The sequence below is a fragment of the Sylvia atricapilla genome, chromosome 7 (genome assembly GCF_009819655.1).
Source record: "Sylvia atricapilla isolate bSylAtr1 chromosome 7, bSylAtr1.pri, whole genome shotgun sequence".
Lineage (NCBI taxonomy): Eukaryota > Metazoa > Chordata > Aves > Passeriformes > Sylviidae > Sylvia > Sylvia atricapilla.
This window is the reverse complement of record NC_089146.1, coordinates 33,329,273-33,349,621: the sequence shown is the minus strand read 5'-3', so window position 1 is coordinate 33,349,621 and position 20,349 is coordinate 33,329,273. Positions and strand designations below refer to the sequence as shown.

The window sequence follows — 20,349 nt, the reverse complement described above, 5'->3', positions numbered from 1 at the left end:
GAGTCTTAGTGATTGTGAAGGAACATAATCTAAACATCAGTGAAATTAATGGAAAGACTCCCAAAGGGCTACAAGTCAGGCCTATAAGATGGCTAATCCAATGAGACTGGCAAAAGCAGTGATTCTGCAACCTCAAAATCCAAAATCAAAATTAAGAGCGAAGTTTTAGAGGTTCCTTCTTTGATCACCTATTTTTTTTTCCTCAAGGAATCCAGTCATAAAACTCCTTGATCAATGTAGTTAAGTCAAATGAACAACTTTTGAAGCTCCTTGGTTATACTGCAAAATATTTTTAATGGCTTGGTGTGTGCTTTTCCATGAAATGCTCCTCACAGTGATTTGTGTGGAATGTTTACAATCTTGCATAATATTATCTTATCAGATAATTCACAATATCCTCACTTAAATAAACAGGCACAAGATATTTAAACTTGACAAGTGAACGGAGAGCTGGCAGGTATGGAAAACAGTGGGAGGGGAGGCAATATTTTCTAAATAAAACAGTATGAGTGTAAATATCAGAGTATAAGATGGGATTCAATAGCAAATTCTTCTCGTTTTGCATTAAGGTGGCAGCAGGCATTGTCACACAATAAACTCTGCTCACACTCAGCAGAAGGAGGAACCATGTGGTGGCAACAGGGCACCTTGAGAGACCAAACTTCATAAAAATGTGATGGTGCTGATGCCTTTTTGGGGCTACCTTAAGAGGCCAGATGAAATTAAGAGAATAAAAAGTGGGTATATTTATTACTGAAGGGCCTTCAGGCGCATTCGGGGCAGAGGAAGCTCCCCAGGGGCTACACCCAAAATGTTCACGGGTTTTCACACTTCTGTAACTTTGGTCTATTTGCATATTGAGGGTTAATCTTCCAGTTACAGCTTCTGGTCATTCACCCTAAGTTTGCTCCCCACAACTCAATTTTGTTTAGATTTCTCAGGGCCTGAACAGTGAGGTGTCCTTCATTCCCAGGCCTGGAGAGGAATCGTGTCTGACCAAAATGCGAAAGCAGCAGCTGACCTTGTACATGGAGTTCAGAGTCACACTCCAAAGAACTGCAGGCTTACAAACATATGAAAAATACCAAATCTAAAACTCTAAGGCACCAGTGCAACCCGAGGATGGAATTCTTTGCTGCTGTGCTCTGTTCTGTCACTCTGGCTGCCGCAGCGATGCGCTGAAATGCGCCTCTCATTTTTTCAGGCCCCTCACACATCGGCACACCACCAGATACGACTGCAGAGATCCTCACTGAGTGCTGCCTGCCCCCAAACCCTGAGGAGCAGGAACGTTTAGAGCCCCAATTCCTGGGGGAACACCTCCCAGCAGCCAGGCACAGGCTGTCCTGGTGCGCCGTGTGTGCAGCTGCGGCAGCTGCGGGGACACGTGTGCTCTGCGTGGGTGGGAGGGGAACGTGGGGTCTGTGTGTGCCTGGAGGGCTTCCCTCCTGGAAATTCTGGGATTAATGACACAGGGAGCCCTCTCCAAGAGAGAGGAATGAAAGAAAAGCGGTGGGGGGACAGGAAAAAAAAAATTGGAACAGGCAGGAGGGTTGATGGGTTTTCCTGCAAAGTTTAGGACTTCAAAAGTTAACTTGTAAGCAACTGCAGATGCGTGGATAAAAGCTGTCTGGGACACTATGCAGCAGCCCTTTCCTTTCCATCAGCATCTCCAACTTGTTGCCTACCTCTGTTGGATTCCCTTGCTGACCATTAGCACTCAGTCAGCGACATTAGGTAAGGATTTTGTGCTTTTTAATTACTCGATGGTGGTTTGGGGGATAGAGCTCGAGTGTATTTGAAACTGAGATGGTTTTGTTTATGTTCACTTTTGGGTGTGGGTTAGAATGACAGAGGGCTGTTATTAGAGCATCTCTGAAATAGGATGGAAGTAAGGTTAAAATAAACAACTAACGTAGTGAAGAAGGTCACAGTGAAAGCCAAGCGCAATTTCAGCACTTGATGTATATTGATCATTACAGGACATTCCCTTTCTTTTGTTATGTTGTTTCTTTTTCGACAAAAAAAAAAATTAAACCTGTGAAAATTCTTATTTCTTACTAGGAAAAAAAAAAAAAGGATTCAAGGAATATACATAACATTTTCCCATAAATAGAATAAATGAAACGAACCATAAAAGAAAAAAAGCCTTTAAAATAACACTCTATTCCTCTAGGAAAGAATTATATACACCATATATCAGAGGAACATTACAGATTACTTAATTACACATATAATAATCATACACAGCTCTACAGCCTCTGGCAATGAAAAGTTCTTGAGTAATTTCTCTACTACTGTACACATTAAATGTAAGTCTTGTTTCACTCTAGCAGAGAGTTCGAAGGGGACATAGATTTTACATATGTGGCTTGTTTATACAGCTTTATTAATTGAACACAGAAATACATTGAGAATCATGTTAGGCATTATTCAGCTAGTGAAAACTGAGTTAATAAAAGAAACTGAGAAAAGCAAAGAGCATAGTGCTGTGAGTGATTGTGGGTTCGGCTTTGGCAAACTGTGGAAGCACTCCCCCTTAAAGGAAATGTGTTGAAATGTTTTACAAAATTTAATTCTAGCAGAGTCCCAGCTGTCTTAACAGTGACTGTCAGCCAGCACTCATTAGCTCTATGAAGATAAAACAATTCAGAGCCCTCCTCGCTTGAATATCAAAGGGTCACCCAGAAAGTTTTGCAGGACTAAACACAAAGAAAATTACCTTATCGCCTTCATCTTCAAACAATGCCTTTAATTTCTGAAACCTTTTGAAGGGTTGCCAGTCTTATGGAGTGTAGCAGCTACTTATCTGATAGAGCAAGCTTTTCATCGGGGGAAACGACCTTTTAACTCCGAGTAACTAAGTAACTGTATTTGCCACTGTATTTTTCCTACTGCAGGTAATGTATATGGACATACTTATTAAACTGGGAACACGAAAGAATTAAGTATTGTGCTGCCTCTGAGGTGATGCAGGATTCATCAGGCTCGTTGTGGGTTTTCTTCTTTTTTCATCGAGTGAGCTTGAAGTAAATGAAACTGCTCAAAAAAATTTACATTCTGACAGATTGTGTTGTGACATTGCAAGGATATTAACAGAGCCATATGCTGTTTACTTTTGTACTCTAGTAAACCTACGAATCCCAAAGAATTTAATGATGAATAAGAAAGAGCTGACCAAAGAGCTCTTTGCAGATGCTTTGTTAAAAGAGAGAAAATGAAAAAGTCATTTAAAGACCAAGGAAGAACTTTATCATCTTCTGCATTGTTATTTTAGGTAATGAAGCTCCCCGTGACTGAGGGAATTATCAGTATTTGGGGTTTTTACATTATTTGCCATGACTGAGAAACACAAAAATGTTACCAACAGCACCTGTAGCTGCTCTCTATTATAGGACTAAGTAAAGCATCAGGGACGAAAGCAGCTCAGTGAATCATAGATGTGGGAGGGCTGACACAACACAGATCTCATCAGGCTTTTCTGAGATGAAACTCTGTAAATAACTCAATCAAGACAAAAAGACAATAGATTTTGTACAGTGGTATCTTACAGGAAAACATTTATCTTAGAATAGTTTCTTGTAACTTCACCAGCTAAAAGGAATTTCTCCCCATCCCCTCTGGAGCCTTCTCATCATGTACAACTGAGAAAGTTTTTAATTTGGACATGAGTTTCCTGCAAAGGTACCCTTGAAGCTCCCCGAAATCCACGGGGTCTTCACTGCAAGGTGTTACATATGTAGTAAACTCAGATACAATTAATTACTTGCAAGTTTGCTCCTGTGGGTTTCCCTCCACTCTGAAACACACAAGGAAAAATCTGAATGTACCCAGAGGTGAAAGAAGAGAAGAGAGAGGATGGTGTCAGGGGAAGGTGAGGTGCCTACAGCCAGCATGAAAGCTGATGCGTTTTCCAGCAACCCAAGTGGTCTAATTTGATTTAGGAAAGTAAATGGAAATAGTCTAGAATAGCAAAAATCACTCAGTACCTCTTGCAATTATATGAGCACTGGTCTTGCTTTGTACGGAAGAGTGAAATGAAAATCAGAGTATCTAATTTGCTTCATGTTCTACCCACAAGCAACCCACAACTTCCCTGTGAGCTTCTGCTGTAAAACCTGAGTGCCATGGACTGTCCATCCTGAAAACAAAAACCTGCTGGAGCTGGAGAAAGCATTTCCCCGTGAGAAAATTCAAAAGGATCTAATCAAACAGTTCAGGACTTTTCCCACCTTCAAGTCTCTGCCACAGATGGCAAACTTTCCTATCCCTTGGTCAGGCTCAGACATTCCACACAGGTCTCCAGCATCACCTGCCATGGACAGAGTTGCCACCCACCCACTGGCTCAAATTAAGCCAGTTTGTATATTTTAAAATATATTTAAACTAAATTTAAACTAAATTTATCTGATTGTCTGCTGTCAAAGGGAAACAGGGGCTGCACAAGGATTTCTGCTTGCAGATAACTTTTTTTGTTTCACTCCTTTTTACCTGAAGGACAAAGGCCATACCACTTCAGGGAAAGTTCATTTATTAATCTTAACTCTGAAATCTTGACTCACATAAGGAAGGCAAAGCTGGGCACTGCTGCAGTCTGTGGGTGAGGGAACCTCTGTCACCTTTGGTTTTGACTCTCCTGAGCTGTAGTGGTATTTCACTGTTGGATTTTAAGACTTTGAAATTTTCAGGGAAATAATCTTTTTGCTCACCCGTTTGCCTTTTAATCCTCTGACAAAAAATAATGATTGTTTGATTAATTCAAAGTTTACACAGGCTTAAAGACATGTTTGGTGTGAGAGGGCTGTGTTTCCCAAGGATTTGCCTGTTTCCTGCTGCCCTGCCAGAGGTGTGAGCTGTTCAACCCCCTTAACAGCTATTTACTGCTCTGCACTGCGCTAAAATCGAGAATCAATTTATTAGACACCGCTCATAACAGTGTAGGACATTCATGGCCAAAATGTTTCCTTTAATGGTCCAGTTCCTCAAAGTTATTTTGTCTCTGGATGCCAAACCTGAGGAAGTATTGTGCACATCCAGCTCCCCTGGCAATCGATAGGAGCCGCCAGGAGCCGAGACAAATCAGTGTTTGCTCCTGACCTGACAAGACAGATGGCTCAGGAGGGGGAACATCATCACTCTGCCTCACTGATGGCATGGGGACGTGAAGTGGCTCAAGGTCACCAGGAAAAAATCCTTTGGTGAGGCCTCAGGAGTCACAGCCCAGCCCCATCGGCTCTGGCACGGCTCAGAACTGGCACAAAAGCCAAATTGGAGGGAAATAAAAAACCCCTCAGCCTCTCGCCATCTTCCCTCTAAAGTCTGAAATCAAAGGGTCACACACAAACTCAAGGGGGCACAAAGGATTTCTGGTAGGTTTTAGTCTGCTTAACATGTTTTAGGTGGCCAGTATTTGAAATTCCCCCCCAAAATCCCTTTATTCTCAAAGAGAAATGATCCATTTACCTCCCAGAATACTTCCAAACCTTCCATTCACCTTTCAAAAGAAATAAGTTTTTTATCCTACAAATATAGTAAGAGAGCAGAAGGAAAAGTTAATCCTGAATTAGCTTCATTAGAGACAGAATTTCTTTTCCAATTGTTCCTGCTTCTTCCTAGACCACTTCAGTGGCCTATTAAAATAATATTAAAATAATTCAGGCTTTTCAGGCTTTGGAAATGGCTCTTTCCTCTAGACACATGTCCTCCCTTTTTTTTTTTTTTTTTTTTTTGGGCAGTAGGCAAGCTGCCTCAAAAGGCTGGGAACATTGTGGAAGCACCATTTTGCTGAATTTTCCTTGTGTTTGTACTGCACTTCTTGGATTTATTTTTGCTGGGAAAAGTTCTCAAGGTAACCAGATTACTGATTTTGTCTAAAATTTTGTTTCCCTGGAAGATTTGCACTGACTTTTTTACTACTTACTACCTGGATGAAGTTAGTCTTGTCACCTAACAGCTGGAAGTTTAGTGCTGGACATTCGCAGTCCCCTGCAGAAATGGATATTGTCTTTAACATGCTTTGCAGCACATTGCTTGTTTAATGATTTTTAAAGTTTTTTCAAAGTAGTATATTTTACCTTCAGTTATGACCTTTGTTAATGTCACTGTGGCAGCTACATTATGTGTCTTGCCTCAGGTAGAGATTATTTATGGTGAAATCTGAAAAAAAAAAAAAACGTGGCTTAGATTGAAGAATATTTTTATCTGCCTTTGAAGCAGCAATAAAACCATGTGTTAGTGCATGCAATTGTTTGTACAGCTTTTCTGGGAAGAGTTTTGTACATTAAGCTCTTAGGAGATTTACTTAATGAGAGTATGTACTCATTTGCTTTTTTCTGACACATCTTATTTTGATTATTCTGACGTCTATTACTTTGATTGCTGTGTTCACACTGCGTGGCATCCACGGGGAGCCGCCAGGGAATATTCTACATATTGAAAGGGAAAAAATAATTGATTGCCTAATATAGCTGAGGGATTGTAGTAGCCTGCTCTGCTCCTTTTGCTGGTTTTATATTAATTCATCGATTGAGAACGAGTTTGCTTATTCCCCAATTTTATTTTTTTTTCCGACAAAGCAGCTTCCAAATGCTGGATAGCAAATTATCTGCCTACCACAATAATGTAATGCATCTCCTGTGGTAGCTGAAGTGTTTTACAACTCCACTGTCCCTTGGCAGCTTTGTGTGCTGTTTCAGTAAATACCCCCTCCTGCAATATTTTCTAATCATTTCAGTAACCACCGCACTTCCCCAAAACTGGTGGATACCCCAAATTTTCCTCCTCCTCATGCTAATAAGAAGAGGAATAACATCCTCCAGCCTTGCTTTCTCTCCATTTTTTTTAATGGCTGATCAATCTATGTTCAATTTGTCTCAGAAGGCAAAAGTTTATGGAACAAAAATAATTCTAGAAGATGTACAAAGACAAGAGGGTTCTCAGAAGTTCCTGAATAGCTCTCTAATGAGTTAATTGGTAAATATGAAAAATTACTTGAGATCTGAACTAAACAACTCCTTTACAGAAAGGAACCTTTCTTATGTCAACACTTTCTTCCTTCTCCTCTCCATTGGAAATTGTATTTTGCTGATGTTTGACCATGACGAAAACTTTTTATGGAATTTTATCTCACTGGTTTCCTGCAGCTCTGTATGAAGAGCAAAGGAAGGTAAAATTCAGTCAGTGGCTTATTTAACATCTAAGTTAAGGTTTTGTTATTCGTAACTTAATAGTTCAAATTTTCTTTAGAAATTAGCACTATTAGACTTCACTGCATCCACCAGATGTGTTATTTGTTGATCTGGTGCAGGTACTAGAACAGACCAATTCACAAACATGATTCAGAGATTAAAGTAATCTTCTTTGCCCCTTTCCTCCAATTATTTACTTTATAATCAACCACGGGCTTGCCATAAAATTAGTTGTCTGTGACTCAGCCTCCCTCAACAGCACAGCACAGGTACTTTGATTCACTCAGGCTACTTTATCATCAGCTCTGCTCTTTTCTTAATGGATTAAAGAAAAAAAATATTAAAATTCACAGACCCATTTGCTCTGGTTTTCTATTAGATGTTAAGATTAAAGCTAGCAACAAAGACATAAACAGGATGAAATCTGATTAATTCTTTGGTTTTCTTTTGCAAGAAATAGAAGGAAAATGAAGAGAAGGCTATTCCCTACCCCACTGTACCTGCAACTCCTACTTCAAATGCTAAAACATGTGGACATTTGATTTTCTGAATGTGTATAAAGAATAATGGTCAAAAAAATCTATCCTTTTAGCTAGCCAAAACCATCTCAGAACTTTTTTTGCATCCACCAGAGTCTCGTGGGTGCCAGGTACCCACATCCCATAACCTTCCTGGAACACCTGGGCTTCTTTTCTCCCATATTATCCTTTAAAACCCTCACTCAAAACCTCCGGTTTCAGATAATTGTCAGTCTTTTGCCAGGTTTAGCTTTTCCAATTGATCATGCAGCAGAAATTCTCCGGGAAAGCTGGAGTACCTCACAGCATTCCCAGTCTGGAGCAAGGATGCCTTTGGCTCCCTTCCCTGGGTGTGGGTACCTGCTCAGGGGCAGGACGGGCTGTGCCATCGCCTCTGGGCTCAGCATCTGCCCACACAGGGCTCATTTGTGCCCCTCAGCACAGCTCAGAGGAGGGAAGCTTTGGCATTCCCTTAAGGGGTCACAGCCCGAGACCAGGAGCATGTGGAAGTTCTCGGTCTTGGATGTGAAAAGGCTGAGGTTTGGTTTAACCTGTCCCTGGTGTGTGCAGGCAGGAGGCTCAAAGGTATTTTGGTGCACTTCAGGCTGCAGGCCATCCCAGCACAGCCCCCATGCATCCCCCAGAGGGATTTTACAACTCGTTTCTCCTCTTGACATGATTGCTGCCTCACCGTACAAACAGCTCTGACATAAATCATAAATCTACTGCCCACCCCAGCCCCTCGCTGCTTCTTTGTTTTTCCCCAATAACTGAGATCTTAATCATGAAAATCCCCCACAGTTATTCCTGCTGCTTCCTAACGTCTGTTATCCACGAAGATTGCGTGTTCTGTTTGCTATTACCTCTACTCTGCATGGGTGTGGAGACACTTCCTCTCATTAATACACCTCTGACAATGTTATTCATCTGCTGTTTCCAAACAACTTCATCTCCTGTCTTAGACCTGAGCTTGCAGCTTTCCCCCTGAGAATACCAAACACCCTCATTTGGTGCTGGAAGGATGAGAGGGGACCTGGAGAGCTGTGCTTGGTCAGCCCCACACTGCTCCCAAGGACCCTGTCACAGAAACCCTCACAAGGGAAAAAAAAACTGTGTGGGAAGAAGGCAGAAGTTTCTTCACCACCTGGAAAATCTGAAGGTAGAGACCCATATATATATACACATAAATACCTGTATATATGATTAGTTGAAAAACAATCAGCTCTGGAAACAAAAAATCTGGGGTTTGTGGTAGCATCAGGTTTTTATTTTTTTAGACCCTCAGCAGGCAACTTTTTATTGTTTTCAATGGGGCTAAAATGGGTATGACACTGAAACACTGCAGTCTTGCAAAAGGTGGCACTGGTGGCCACGTGGGGACCTCAGCACAGGAAAGCTCCCCTTGGTCACCACAGTCATCCCTGCTTCATGCAATTATCACAGCAATCAGTGCTGCAGAAATGCTGTGAGAAAAACTGTGGTCACAAAAAATAAACTTCACAAATCCATCCATTAAGGAGGGATTTTTCCTCTGAATTCCATGACTGCTGTCATAGCCCAGCTCCTCACTGTGCTTATCTGCATAACAGCTCACAGGCTCTGTGACTTCCCAAAGATATCCTATCACTGCTGATCCACACAGAAAGGTTTTCTTCTGTCTGAATGCTTTCACAACTGCAAACAGTTAAAAATTTTAATACTTTTCCACTGAGACACGACCAGGAAAAGCCTAAAGTGTTAACGATGGTCTGATATTTTGTTAATGGCTGCTGACAGGAATGATGCTGTGGTTTAGGATACAGGAACTGGATCAATCTCTTCTGCCACAGACAGGTGCCCTCAGAAGTGCTCCATCGATTATGCCAGAGAGAATACTCTATCTATTTCTATTAGTAATTAAATACATCTTGAAATGAGGTGTCATTTTGTTCAGTAAGAAATTTTGGTGTCAGCCTCTGATGTGTTCAGTAAAGGTATAAACACTTGTGATGGACAGCAGCTTCAACCATTCTATGACATAATGTATATATGCTATTTATAAAAAATAATAATAAAGCAGTTCCAACACAGTTAGATGAGTAAATAGACTAACCATCAATTGATCAATACATGTTATTTTGGTCAAAACCTTAGGGCCAAGTGCATGAGCCTTCAAATCCTTCTGTTCCTAAAACAGAACCTACACCAACAACGAAATCTGCATTTAAAATTCTGTGAAAAGTTTCATTAACAGCGTGTAAAATAAACAACACTTCAAAACAACACTTAGACCAGCTTTAACCAAAGCATATTTCTTTTTAGAAGAATGAAGAAGCTGAATAAAAAGGGCAGTAAATTTCAATATTAATAATGATATTTATTTGTGAGTCCCCAGCAATGCAGAAAGTGATTTACGTTCATTTGCGTTTTGGAAGCACAACTTTAGCTCAGCAATTTTCAACTTCTTTTTTAATCAAAGGTCCTTTCCTGCCAAAAGAAAGCCATGCAGTAATATTCCTGCATCCCCTATTGTTTTATGCTTAAGGGAAGGCATAAGGCCACCAGATATTTTGCATAAAGAAAAAGGGATAAAGTGAACTCTATTTTTACTTTACAAAGAACATCATTTTGCTTAAGGCACAGGACTCCTGAATTTGGGAGGTTCTGGGAGGGTCCTGGAGCTGGGGCAGCAGTGACACTGGCACACAGCAGACAGGGATATATTGGAGCAAACTCTGTGTGAAGGGCTGGGGACTCTTGGGTTGTTTGTGACATGAGCTGAAATCTGACATCTTAAGAGCCCTCACAACTTAAATAATATTTCAACCTATAAGATATGCTTGGGAACACCCATTCTCTAATATCAGAGGCTCTGAGCAAGGGACTGGCAATATATTCCCTGCATCCAGAATGGGCAGCTGTGGATTACAGAGGCTGTTCTTGGTCTTGCTCTTTATTCATACCCAATAACTCCTTCAAGGCCATGAGCTTATTCCTGCTCTTTAAAGCCACCTTCATTTCCTAAAGTGTTGCCTAGCACTAAAGTGCTCTGTTAAGCTGCTGCCATGTTTTTCCATTCTGCTAGAAATTATTGTTCTATATAGTTTGATTTTAAGAGTGCCTTCTGGCATCCATTTGGGGAAAAGGCACTACATAAAAGCAAAATCAATACGGGGGACAGTTATATTTCCTGAGCTTTTTCATTAGCTGTAAAATACATACATTGGAGGTAGGGAGGAGGAAAGAATGTCATTTCTACCCAAACTGGAGGAGGACAAGACAAAACGTGGGAGAACTTGAATAAATGTTCACTGATGGGAGCACAGACTGTGCACCTCTGCTGGGCACAGGCAGACCTCTGTTCTCAGCACATCCAAACACCCCTACAGACACTGGCCTCTCCTGTGAAAGGCATCATCACTGGAAAAATGCAGAAATAGATTTTTTTTTTTAATTGATCTCTTGACTTGTTCTTAATTTTTGTTAAAGCCAAACTCACCATTGGTAAGTTCACAGGTAAACTTTGTCTTTGTTCAGCACTAAGAATTTGGCTTGCCATCATTTTATTGCTCTTTTCTTCATTCTTTCTCAAATCCTCACTGAAATCCACCCATGTTATCTTTACTCTTTTCTCCCAAAATACCCTGAAATATTCATCTTTTTACCTGAGCAGATTGTCCTTGGATAAAGCCCTCATCATGATTTATTTTCTAAGATTTGCAAGCAAAGAGCTGGAACAAATTCTGTAAATCTGTAATCTCTATTTCTACAATTTTCAACCTAAAGATACTGCAGGAAGTTTTTTATCAGAATAAAATCACTGCTGCTTCATTAAAGCCTAGCTGAGACATTAAAATTCAGACTGCTAAATTAGCCAGTATTCTGACACAGGTTACCAAACCAGAAAGGCAAACATCTTATTTTAGCTTGCAGTAAAATTTCAAATCACAGTGTCTATGCAGTATCAGCATGCAAATATGGGAGTGAGGAATTGCACACAACCCTATTTTTCCCCCTCTTTTTGTTTTGTTGGTTTTTTGTTTTTGGTTTTTATTTTTTTTTCATATAGGCCTTCTATAATGGCATTTTCATTAGCAGGAAATACCTGTTGTCTGTAGAAAAACAATTTGTCTTGCTTTTTGAAAACTAAATTACCCTCTCTAAAAGATTAGCTGGAAAACACTGTGTAAATTCATAAGCATTCCAGGTTAAATAACAAAGTTTCGCTTCTTTCTGGTGACCCCTAGTGATGCATTTTGTGAGAGAGTTCAAGAGTAAACCCAACGTGTTATTTGTTCCTGGAACTCAGATAAAGCATCTGGAAGATTTTATCTGTGTGATTTTGCCACTAGCCCATAATTCAGGGAACTGGAAAATGAAGGCCCAGAAAAGTCATCAGTGTGTGATTGTTGATCTGAAACCCAAGTGGGGCTGTGGAGGAACGTGAGCTGGCAGTGACAGACAGCACCAAGCAGCACAACAGCATCCGTGGGACTCAAATCAGTCTCTCGGGTTTGCCACGTTCATGGTGTGACTGTCATCGAGAAGTTTTACACAGCTCTCCCCATATTTGCCTCATGACTTCAGCGTTGCTATTTAAAGAAGCTCCCATCCTCTTTTGGCTCCTCTTAGGGCTCTCAGTGAGGTAAGATCATAAAGCAAACAAGATTTGGGTGGTAAAATCTGAGGAAAAACAGCCACTGAGTAGAATTGCATTTTTATTTTCACAGACAAAGATCAAGACTCATTTTGAACCCGTTTCATGAGGGTGTGCATCAGAAGGATGCCTCACTCCCTGTTTTCCAGCCATTCTCCCTGTTTTCCAGCCATTCTCCCTGTTTTCCAGCCATTCTCCCTGTGTTCCCAGCCATTTCCCCCTGTTTTCCCAGCTATTCTCCCTGTGTTTCCCAGCCATTCTCCCTGTTTCCCAGCCATTCTCCCTGTTTTCCAGCCATTCTCCCTGTTTTCCAGCCATTCCCCCTGTGTTCCCAGCCATTCCCCCTGTTTTCCCAGCCATTCTCCCTGTTTTCCAGCCATTCCATCCCATGGCTGTGAGGCAGAGCTGGTTGAACACATCAATCCAGCGTGAGGGAGCTCCTTGCTGGGCTCACACTGCTGCATTCCAGGGAAAGGCTGGACTGGGAGACTCCAGCCAGCCCTGCCTGCTCCTGCAGCCTCACACCGTGGCCCATACAAAAAAAAATTCACATGCCTGAGTCATTCTGCTCAAGCCAAGGCTCATCAGAGGAGTTTTAGAAGAAGGTTTTTGGTGCTGTTGTGCCTCATTCTTGTCCAGGGGCTCTGCTGCCTTCCCGCCCTGCCTCATCCCAGCTCCTGCTCAGTCTCTTCCTTGGACATTTTGTCTCTCCCAGACCCTTGCTCCAGGGAAAAAGAGTAGGAAAGCATTTCTTGCTTCATCTCTAATCACAGCAACAAGGTAGAACTTTACATTTTCGTCAGGTTTTTTGCGTGTCTCTGTACCCTGCTCAAACAGTTGAGTCTTGGTTTGATGTCAGATAAAAAACAGAAGAGCGTAAGTCTGATTTTAAACTCGTGTGTTGTTTAGCATGAGCTAAATTAACATGTCACACCGTGTTAAATTGGAGGCTGTTGGTGCTGTCCACCGATTTTCACTGGGAACAGAACAGCCATACAGTGAACAGAGCTTGGCTCATTTTTACATTGTAACAGCTGTCCTCAAACTCATTTTCCTTAAAAAAACATTGAGACCAGCCTTACATGTCACAGACTCCCCTCTGCATATTTTTTTCCTCCTAAATCAAACTGTTGAAAAAATAACATTCATCATCTTAATATTTGTATTACTAAAGCAAAGGAAGGCAAGAAAATTCCCCTTCTGTTTTTGTAGCAGAAAATTTATTGCAACTTGCCAGGATCTGGAGTGATTAAGTCGTATTTAAGACATTTCTGTCTTCTGAAGTTTTATGTTTGGTTAAAGAACACGTTTTGATTTTGTATGTGACAATATTTCTTCACTGTAATACAAATATTTCTGTCCTTCCCCAATGGGTCACAACGAAGTCAATAAAATATGCACGGAAGAAATGCACGCAGCATTTGGCTCAATATAAAGATTGATAATGTAACCACCAACAAAAAAAAAAAACTTTTTATCATCATAAGTCTCTCCTGGCTTTTTATAGTTTTCAGTGAACAAAACAATCCATCATACTTGAACTTCATACACGTTCCTGGAGCCAACATTTAGTACAAGTCAATTTTTAATTATGATATTTTTTATAAAACCCACAGTTTATTTCCTGACTTTGTAAAACACTTTAAACAGCGAGTCATCGATATAAATTATGCAAATCCCGAGGGACCCCAAATTCATTAATCTGACTGGATTTCCCAGCAAAGCAGAATCCAGCTCAGTTGCCTGGCTCTCCCTCAGACACCCCAGAGCAGCAAAGATGGGTACAGCACTGAGGCACCGTGGCAAATCACCATTTTGCTTTACAGCAGTGTGATTTTTTAACCTTTGAAAATAAAGTGCTCATCATGGTTAGAATACCTGTTGCACTCTCCCTTTTAGGGCTAAAGGAAAAATGGGTCTTTTACCTATGAAAGGAGTACAAAAATTCTCATCTACAGCACAAAGAGTAATGAACTCCTACTCCAAAACACTGAGCTTTACAGCCAGCCTGTCCATGAGCTTGTGGCTATCCCATTCCCAGAGAAAACCACAGCCCAATCCTGCTGGCAGCAGAAGGAGATCTGCCCAGGAGGGCTGAGAGCAGCAGCAGCCCTTTGGGAGCAGAAGCAGCCCTTTGGGAGCAGAAGCCTCGTGCTGGTGTCCCCACGACTTTCTGCTTTGAAGGGAAACCAAAAATGCCTCTTGTGCCAAACCCCTTCCCCACAGCCCTTTGCTGCTCCAGCCCAGAGGCTGCAGAGCTGCTGGAATTGTTCTTTCCCCCATCCTGTGTGAAGCACAAACTCCCTTTTCTCCTTCCCATCTCCTGTTGCTGCTCCTTTCCCAGGGTGCCCCCAGCCTGAGAGGCCACTTCTCCTCTCCCCACCCAGCACCTGCTCCTCTCACTTCAGCTGCCTTGTCTGTGCCTCCTTTAAAACCTTTTTTGGGTTGTTTTTTTGTTTTGTTTTCCAGCTGTTCTCTCTTTTGGTGGCCAAATCGATGCTGGCTGCCTCCCCATCCCTTCCTTTGTGTGCCTGGACACAGCCTGCATCCTTCTGGAGCTGTTAAAGTAGCATTGAACTATGGAAAGGATAAGAACACAGCACAGGGATGAATGAGGATAAGTTTTGCTGAGGCACAGGAGAGAGAATCAGAGGATTTAGCCTGTGTTCTTTCTTTAATAAAAAGAGCATTTTGTGTGTCTCTACTTATTTTTTTTTTTCCTTCTAAAAGTCGGACGTGGTTATTGTCTGGGTCTCAGTCTGCATGAACCAACATCACCCAAGTTCCTGTTGACCAAAGAGGAGATGAACTCTTAGAAGGCAAAGGATCCTGGCTGTTAATCCTTTCCAGCTTCTCTTGCTTTCAGTGCCTTTTCTTTCGCTTTGTGAAAGTCTGTGCAGGAGACCAGCAGGTGAGAGGGAGCAACTGCAGCATCTGAGCACATTTGCTAAAATTCAGTTGTAAAGTAGAGCACGATGGCTTGAAAAAAAACAAACTCCAATGGCTTTTTTACCTTTCCTAGGGGACAATTCCCACACGCTCCATTCTTTTTTTCAGCACTTGAAGCAGCTTCTCTTCCTATTTACAGAATAAGATATACAGTCTGTGCTTCAGTTCATATTTTCTGAACTTCAGATGCTCTTCTCCATCTTCAAACATCTCACAGGCAAATGCATATCCTTATTTATACTCCTTATATTAACCCAGTTGCATGGTGCCTATAAAATTCCATGATAAGAAATAAGAGCTCTCATTGCACATTCACAAAGCCCTCCAAAGAACAGGGGAAGAACAGGCCATGGGCCTCATAAATCCAACTTAATTTATTCATAGCAAGAGTGTAAAAATCGGATATTTTTATACTCCAGGATATTTATGATAAGATGGTGAATGTATAAACCTCCCCTAAGAATAATTCAATAATTGATGATAAAATAACAAAAATAGATAACGGGCTTCAAAGTTCTTGCATCAGAAGAGTGAAACATTGTAAACAATAATGTGGTTTGTAAGCATTCAGTCACATCTGCAGTGGGTGAGGGCAAGAACATAATTTCAAAACTTTCAGAGCTCTCTGATCCCCTCACCTAGAGCCTTCCACCTTCACTGCTCCAGTGTCTACAGTAATGTTCAGACATTTTCCTTTCATTAAATATACCCAAGTAACCTGGGGTGGGGAGGAGGTTCTTTGCATCATTTTTGGTCTCCAGAAAGTTTTTCAGGCATTGTATCCACAAGAGAAAGGGGATGGTAGGAGAGAGCTGTCTGTCCAGTCAGTGTGGCTGGGGATGTCTCTGGTTTTGTGCCTGTCACAAGGGGACTTGTTTTGGTCACACCCATGTTGTGAGGAGAGAGGGAAAAGAGAGGATTTGGCAAATGCCACCACGCAGAGCCCCCTCAGTGACAGGGTAGAAGCACCTCCTGAACCTTGTTCTTGTTCAGTTCTAGTCCCTTGCTACAGAGGAAAGGGACAAATCCATCTCAGAGAAAAGACCTTTTGCTTGAATCACCTGGATCTTTACCTTTCAAAAGAAAGAAATTCCCTATTTTCCACCTCAAATATGCTCACAGATGTTGCTCTTAAAGCAGGTGTTTTCACAACATTCTCCCTTGCCCCCAGCTCCCCTCCCTGCTATGCAGATACCACCAACACAAAATGCATCACCCTTTTCTTTTTTGCTAGGATAAGCAAATTAATTTCAATCTAAACTTTAAAAACAAGCTCTTCATTCTCCTGATTATCCTAATAGCCTTTCCCACTGCTTGTGCAAACCAGAACAAGCAGGCAGGGATCCAAACGAGCTCTGTACAGCGGCACTCATTTAACTGTTGCTCTGCTGTATTTCCAGCACTGAAAAGCAGCTTTCCACATGGAAACAGTCACCTTGTGATCAGATGGTATATCCTCTTTTATTGACCCAATGCTATTGTTAATTCTCAGGCTTGCTAATGTACTGCTCTGCCCTGGAAGTGTTCAAGGCTCATTTGTGTGTGAACAGGACTTAAAAGGGGTTTTGGAGATGATTCTAGATAATTGTGTATAAGACATGTGCCTGCTCAATTCAGTGGTATTTGCTAGAGGAAGGAGGAAAATGAATGTGCAGCAACAAAAGAAATTCTGTGACTCAACTAGAAAGGCAAAAAGCAGGAATGCAATAAATATCAGTCTTTAAGGACGATAGCTTCCACTGTTGAGCTGTTCTTCACAGGTTCCTTATCTAAAGCCTCTGTGGCAGTCACTGAGGAGAGGGAATTCAGCCCACAGGGCCCCACACGAGAAAAGGATGTACATTCTGGGCCCACTTTTCAACCCCTCAACAATTATGAATGCTTTTCCTTGAGCATTTAGATTAGAAATCAAGCAAACAGGACCTTCCTACCTGGAAGCAAGGTTCTGATTTACGGTATTTCTGCTTACAGAACCTATTTGTCCCGTTTGAGATTGTTCAAGTGTATGTCGAGGCTGGTTTTCTGTCAGGGGCCAACAATGCAAAATTTGTGCTTGCGTGATTTTGTGTGATTATGAAATCCTCTTGCTGCTCTCAGAAACTGCAGCACAAGCAATCATTCCTGCTTTGTTCTTTCCCATTTAAGTGGCTGTGGAACACTCCAGGAAATGCAAATGCAGATCCCCCTGCTTCCTGCCTGACAGCAGCTTACAAAACTGATGGGGAATCTCTCCACAGCTCTGCTCTATTTTATTTTTTTTCCCTCTCCAGGCATCCGATTGAGTCTTTCTCTAGGAAAGACAAGAATTCCTGCCCGCCTTGTTAAAGGTCAGCTTGGGCTTTGGTGGTGCTGGGTGTTGCTCCCTGAGTAGTTTGTCCACCTCCACCTCCTGAGGACACACATCTGGGAGGGATGAACTTCATGAGGATGAACCCTTTTTTCTGCATAGTCAAAGCAGGGTTTTTGACAGCAGGAGCTGCTACCTGGGGCTTGAAGCAGCAGAACAACAATCCCACAGCCCGGATGGCCTTAGAGGCCACTGCAGCTCCTTGTTGTGTGTAAAATACAGGAAAGTCAGACAAATACAGGCATGTTGAAGTAAAACACCTTTTCCTAGAGTGAATTAGATAATGATTCTATCCAAGAACTGAAGAAGATTGCTTATTGCTGTCTGGTGTCTGCAGAAAGCTACAGTTTCATCTTAATGATGCTCTGGCATTCACACTTCAGTCCTCAGCAAGCACTCACAATTAACATAAAAAGGATGCTACTTATGCATTAGTTTCTGCATTTGACTTGAAGAGGCAAATGAATAAAACCAAATAAATGTGAACTTTTAGACCAGGGGACTCAATGTGGTGTTGGAAACGGGCGATGGAAGTTTTAATTGCAGGCAGGAAGGGTTTGAGATCACTGAGATCGCTCCCATCCGACACTAATGGCTGTGCTTTCCCAAATCAAAGCCCAGAATTTACAGCCAGGCTCAGCACCCACTTTGCTTAGATCCTTTTCTACAAGCAGTAATGACCACTAATGAAACAGCCAAAAGCCCAGGTGGCTTTCCAGCAAATGTACATTTCAGAGCCTGGAGACCTGATCCTGCAGCTGCCAGCTTCACCCTGGGAAAACCATTAGCAGCTGGCTTCACGTCTAGGAAAAGAAAATGAAATATGTTGCATTTTCACAGCCATCAATCAGCAGATGCAGTGCCAGGAAAGCTCCATAATGATGCAGATATCACCAACTGACTTGGCATAAAAGAAAAAAAAAAAGTACTTTTGGGGGGAAAACATACAAAAAACCCCAGCAAACCAATAGATTATTTCAGTGCACACTTGTGAGTGCAGTGTGATCCCTCCCTTGTTTAGACAGGAGAGGACTGAGGTCAGAAAGCCAGAGGGACAGTGTTCATCCTGCTCCCTAGGATGGCAGCAGGAGGGCACATTTCCCTTCAGCCCTCAGCACCACCTCACTGGAGCCGTGGCAGGGGCTCAGCCCCAACCTTACATGATGAAATGAGTGTCTCTTCCTGCCGTGCTGAGCTTTCTATCATCCTGTGGAGAAGAAAGTTCTGAGAGCAGAAGACCTTAAAATGAAAAAAAAAAAAAAAAAAATGGAACTTTAACGTTGCACAATGATGCAAGTAAGCCCAGAAATAAAATAAATTTAAAAACATATCAATGAATAAAATGTCACTTTCGGCATTTGATTGGGTTTTCTTTCCCTTAATGTTCTGCAAAATGGCTGAAAATTATCAGCAGCATCACTGCTCCTAATGTTGTATTTCCAAATGTTTTTATGCTTTTACCCCTTTTTATTATCTTTACTGTTTTCCTGAGAGAGACTCTGAAATGCCTGGCATGACTCATGCTGTGAGCAATCCTTCTGTGAGAACTGAATGAAAACAGGCTGATAACAAGGGTGATTTCATTAAAAAGAGCTCAGCCTGGTGACTGGTTACACAGGATGTTATTGAAATTATGCAAGCAGAACCCCAGCTCTGTCATATTGGTTTAGCTCACGCTTTCCGTGGCACGGGAGAAAGAGCCTTTGTCAGTTCAGTGGAGAAAGGTTGGAGATGATTGAGGTAAAACAGCAGGAGGAGACCAAAATGATTATGTCACACAGCCAACTGCCCATGTACAACACAGTCATGGAAGGGAAAGTAGAGGGCAAACTAAAATTAAGTCCAAAGGACGCAGGAGACAAGAGGCTACACATACAGGACATGGGGAGGATGTACAGTGAGCTGATTTGGGCAGCAGGCAGAGTGCAGATTTTTCATGCCCTCTATTCAGAGATTTCCTGCTCATATTGATGGGAACTGTGCACTGACTAGTGCTGGAATGGCCAGTCTGTTGGGTGAACATGCGTGGAGAGAGGCGTGTTTAATTAATTTTACAGTCATGGGCAGAGGGGTCAGACGACAGCCTGTGAGTAAAATCACCAGCAGCCAGATTGGACAAGAGAATAAAAATAAGTACAAGGGGGGGAAAAAAAAAAGTACTTGAGAGGAAAGCAAGGTCAAGTCTGGACTCACTCTGGTGGTTGTTCACACCTCCTCAGCAGAAAATAAGGTCTTAATTTTGCTGCAGGTCACCAGGTAAGAACAGCCTTATTGCAGGAAATCCTGGTCACTTCAGAGACAACATAGTTCACTTTAATTGGGGCCCTCTGGGTAGAACAGTGTGGACACAAGGCACAAAGCAAATGCTCACAGGAGAGCAGGGTACCAGCACTGAGGACAGCAGCACTGGTACCATCAGTCACCCATCTCACACTGCAGCACTGGAAATGTCTGCAAATGTACGGGTTCACTAAGAGAATATTTATTATTCTGTCTATTCCCAGTGGACCCAAGTCCTTCCAAGGCAAGGAAGCACTCAGTGCCCTGAAGAACCTGACAGGACACTACCAGGGCAGAGCAAATATTTCCCCTTCCATCCATCACCACACGGAGTCACAGTGGGAAGTGCTCACCAGCCAGGAAACCCCAAAGCTGCAGCTGTTTGCTCCTGGAAATCGTGATCCAGCCTCTGTGGCATCACCATGCCCTGAT

The 20,349-nt window shown here is 42.1% G+C and overlaps 1 protein-coding gene across 1 annotated transcript in view; it reads left to right on the top strand.

Moving 5' to 3' along the window:
• The first annotated feature begins 1,640 nt into the window (after window positions 1-1,640).
• The window catches only part of LOC136363885 (von Willebrand factor D and EGF domain-containing protein-like), a 165,470-nt gene continuing 146,761 nt past the window's right edge, over window positions 1,641-20,349 (top strand). The window contains exon 1 of the mRNA XM_066323353.1: window positions 1,641-1,737. Within this exon, the coding sequence (XP_066179450.1) occupies window positions 1,641-1,737 (97 nt within the window). The remainder of the gene's footprint in view (window positions 1,738-20,349) is intronic.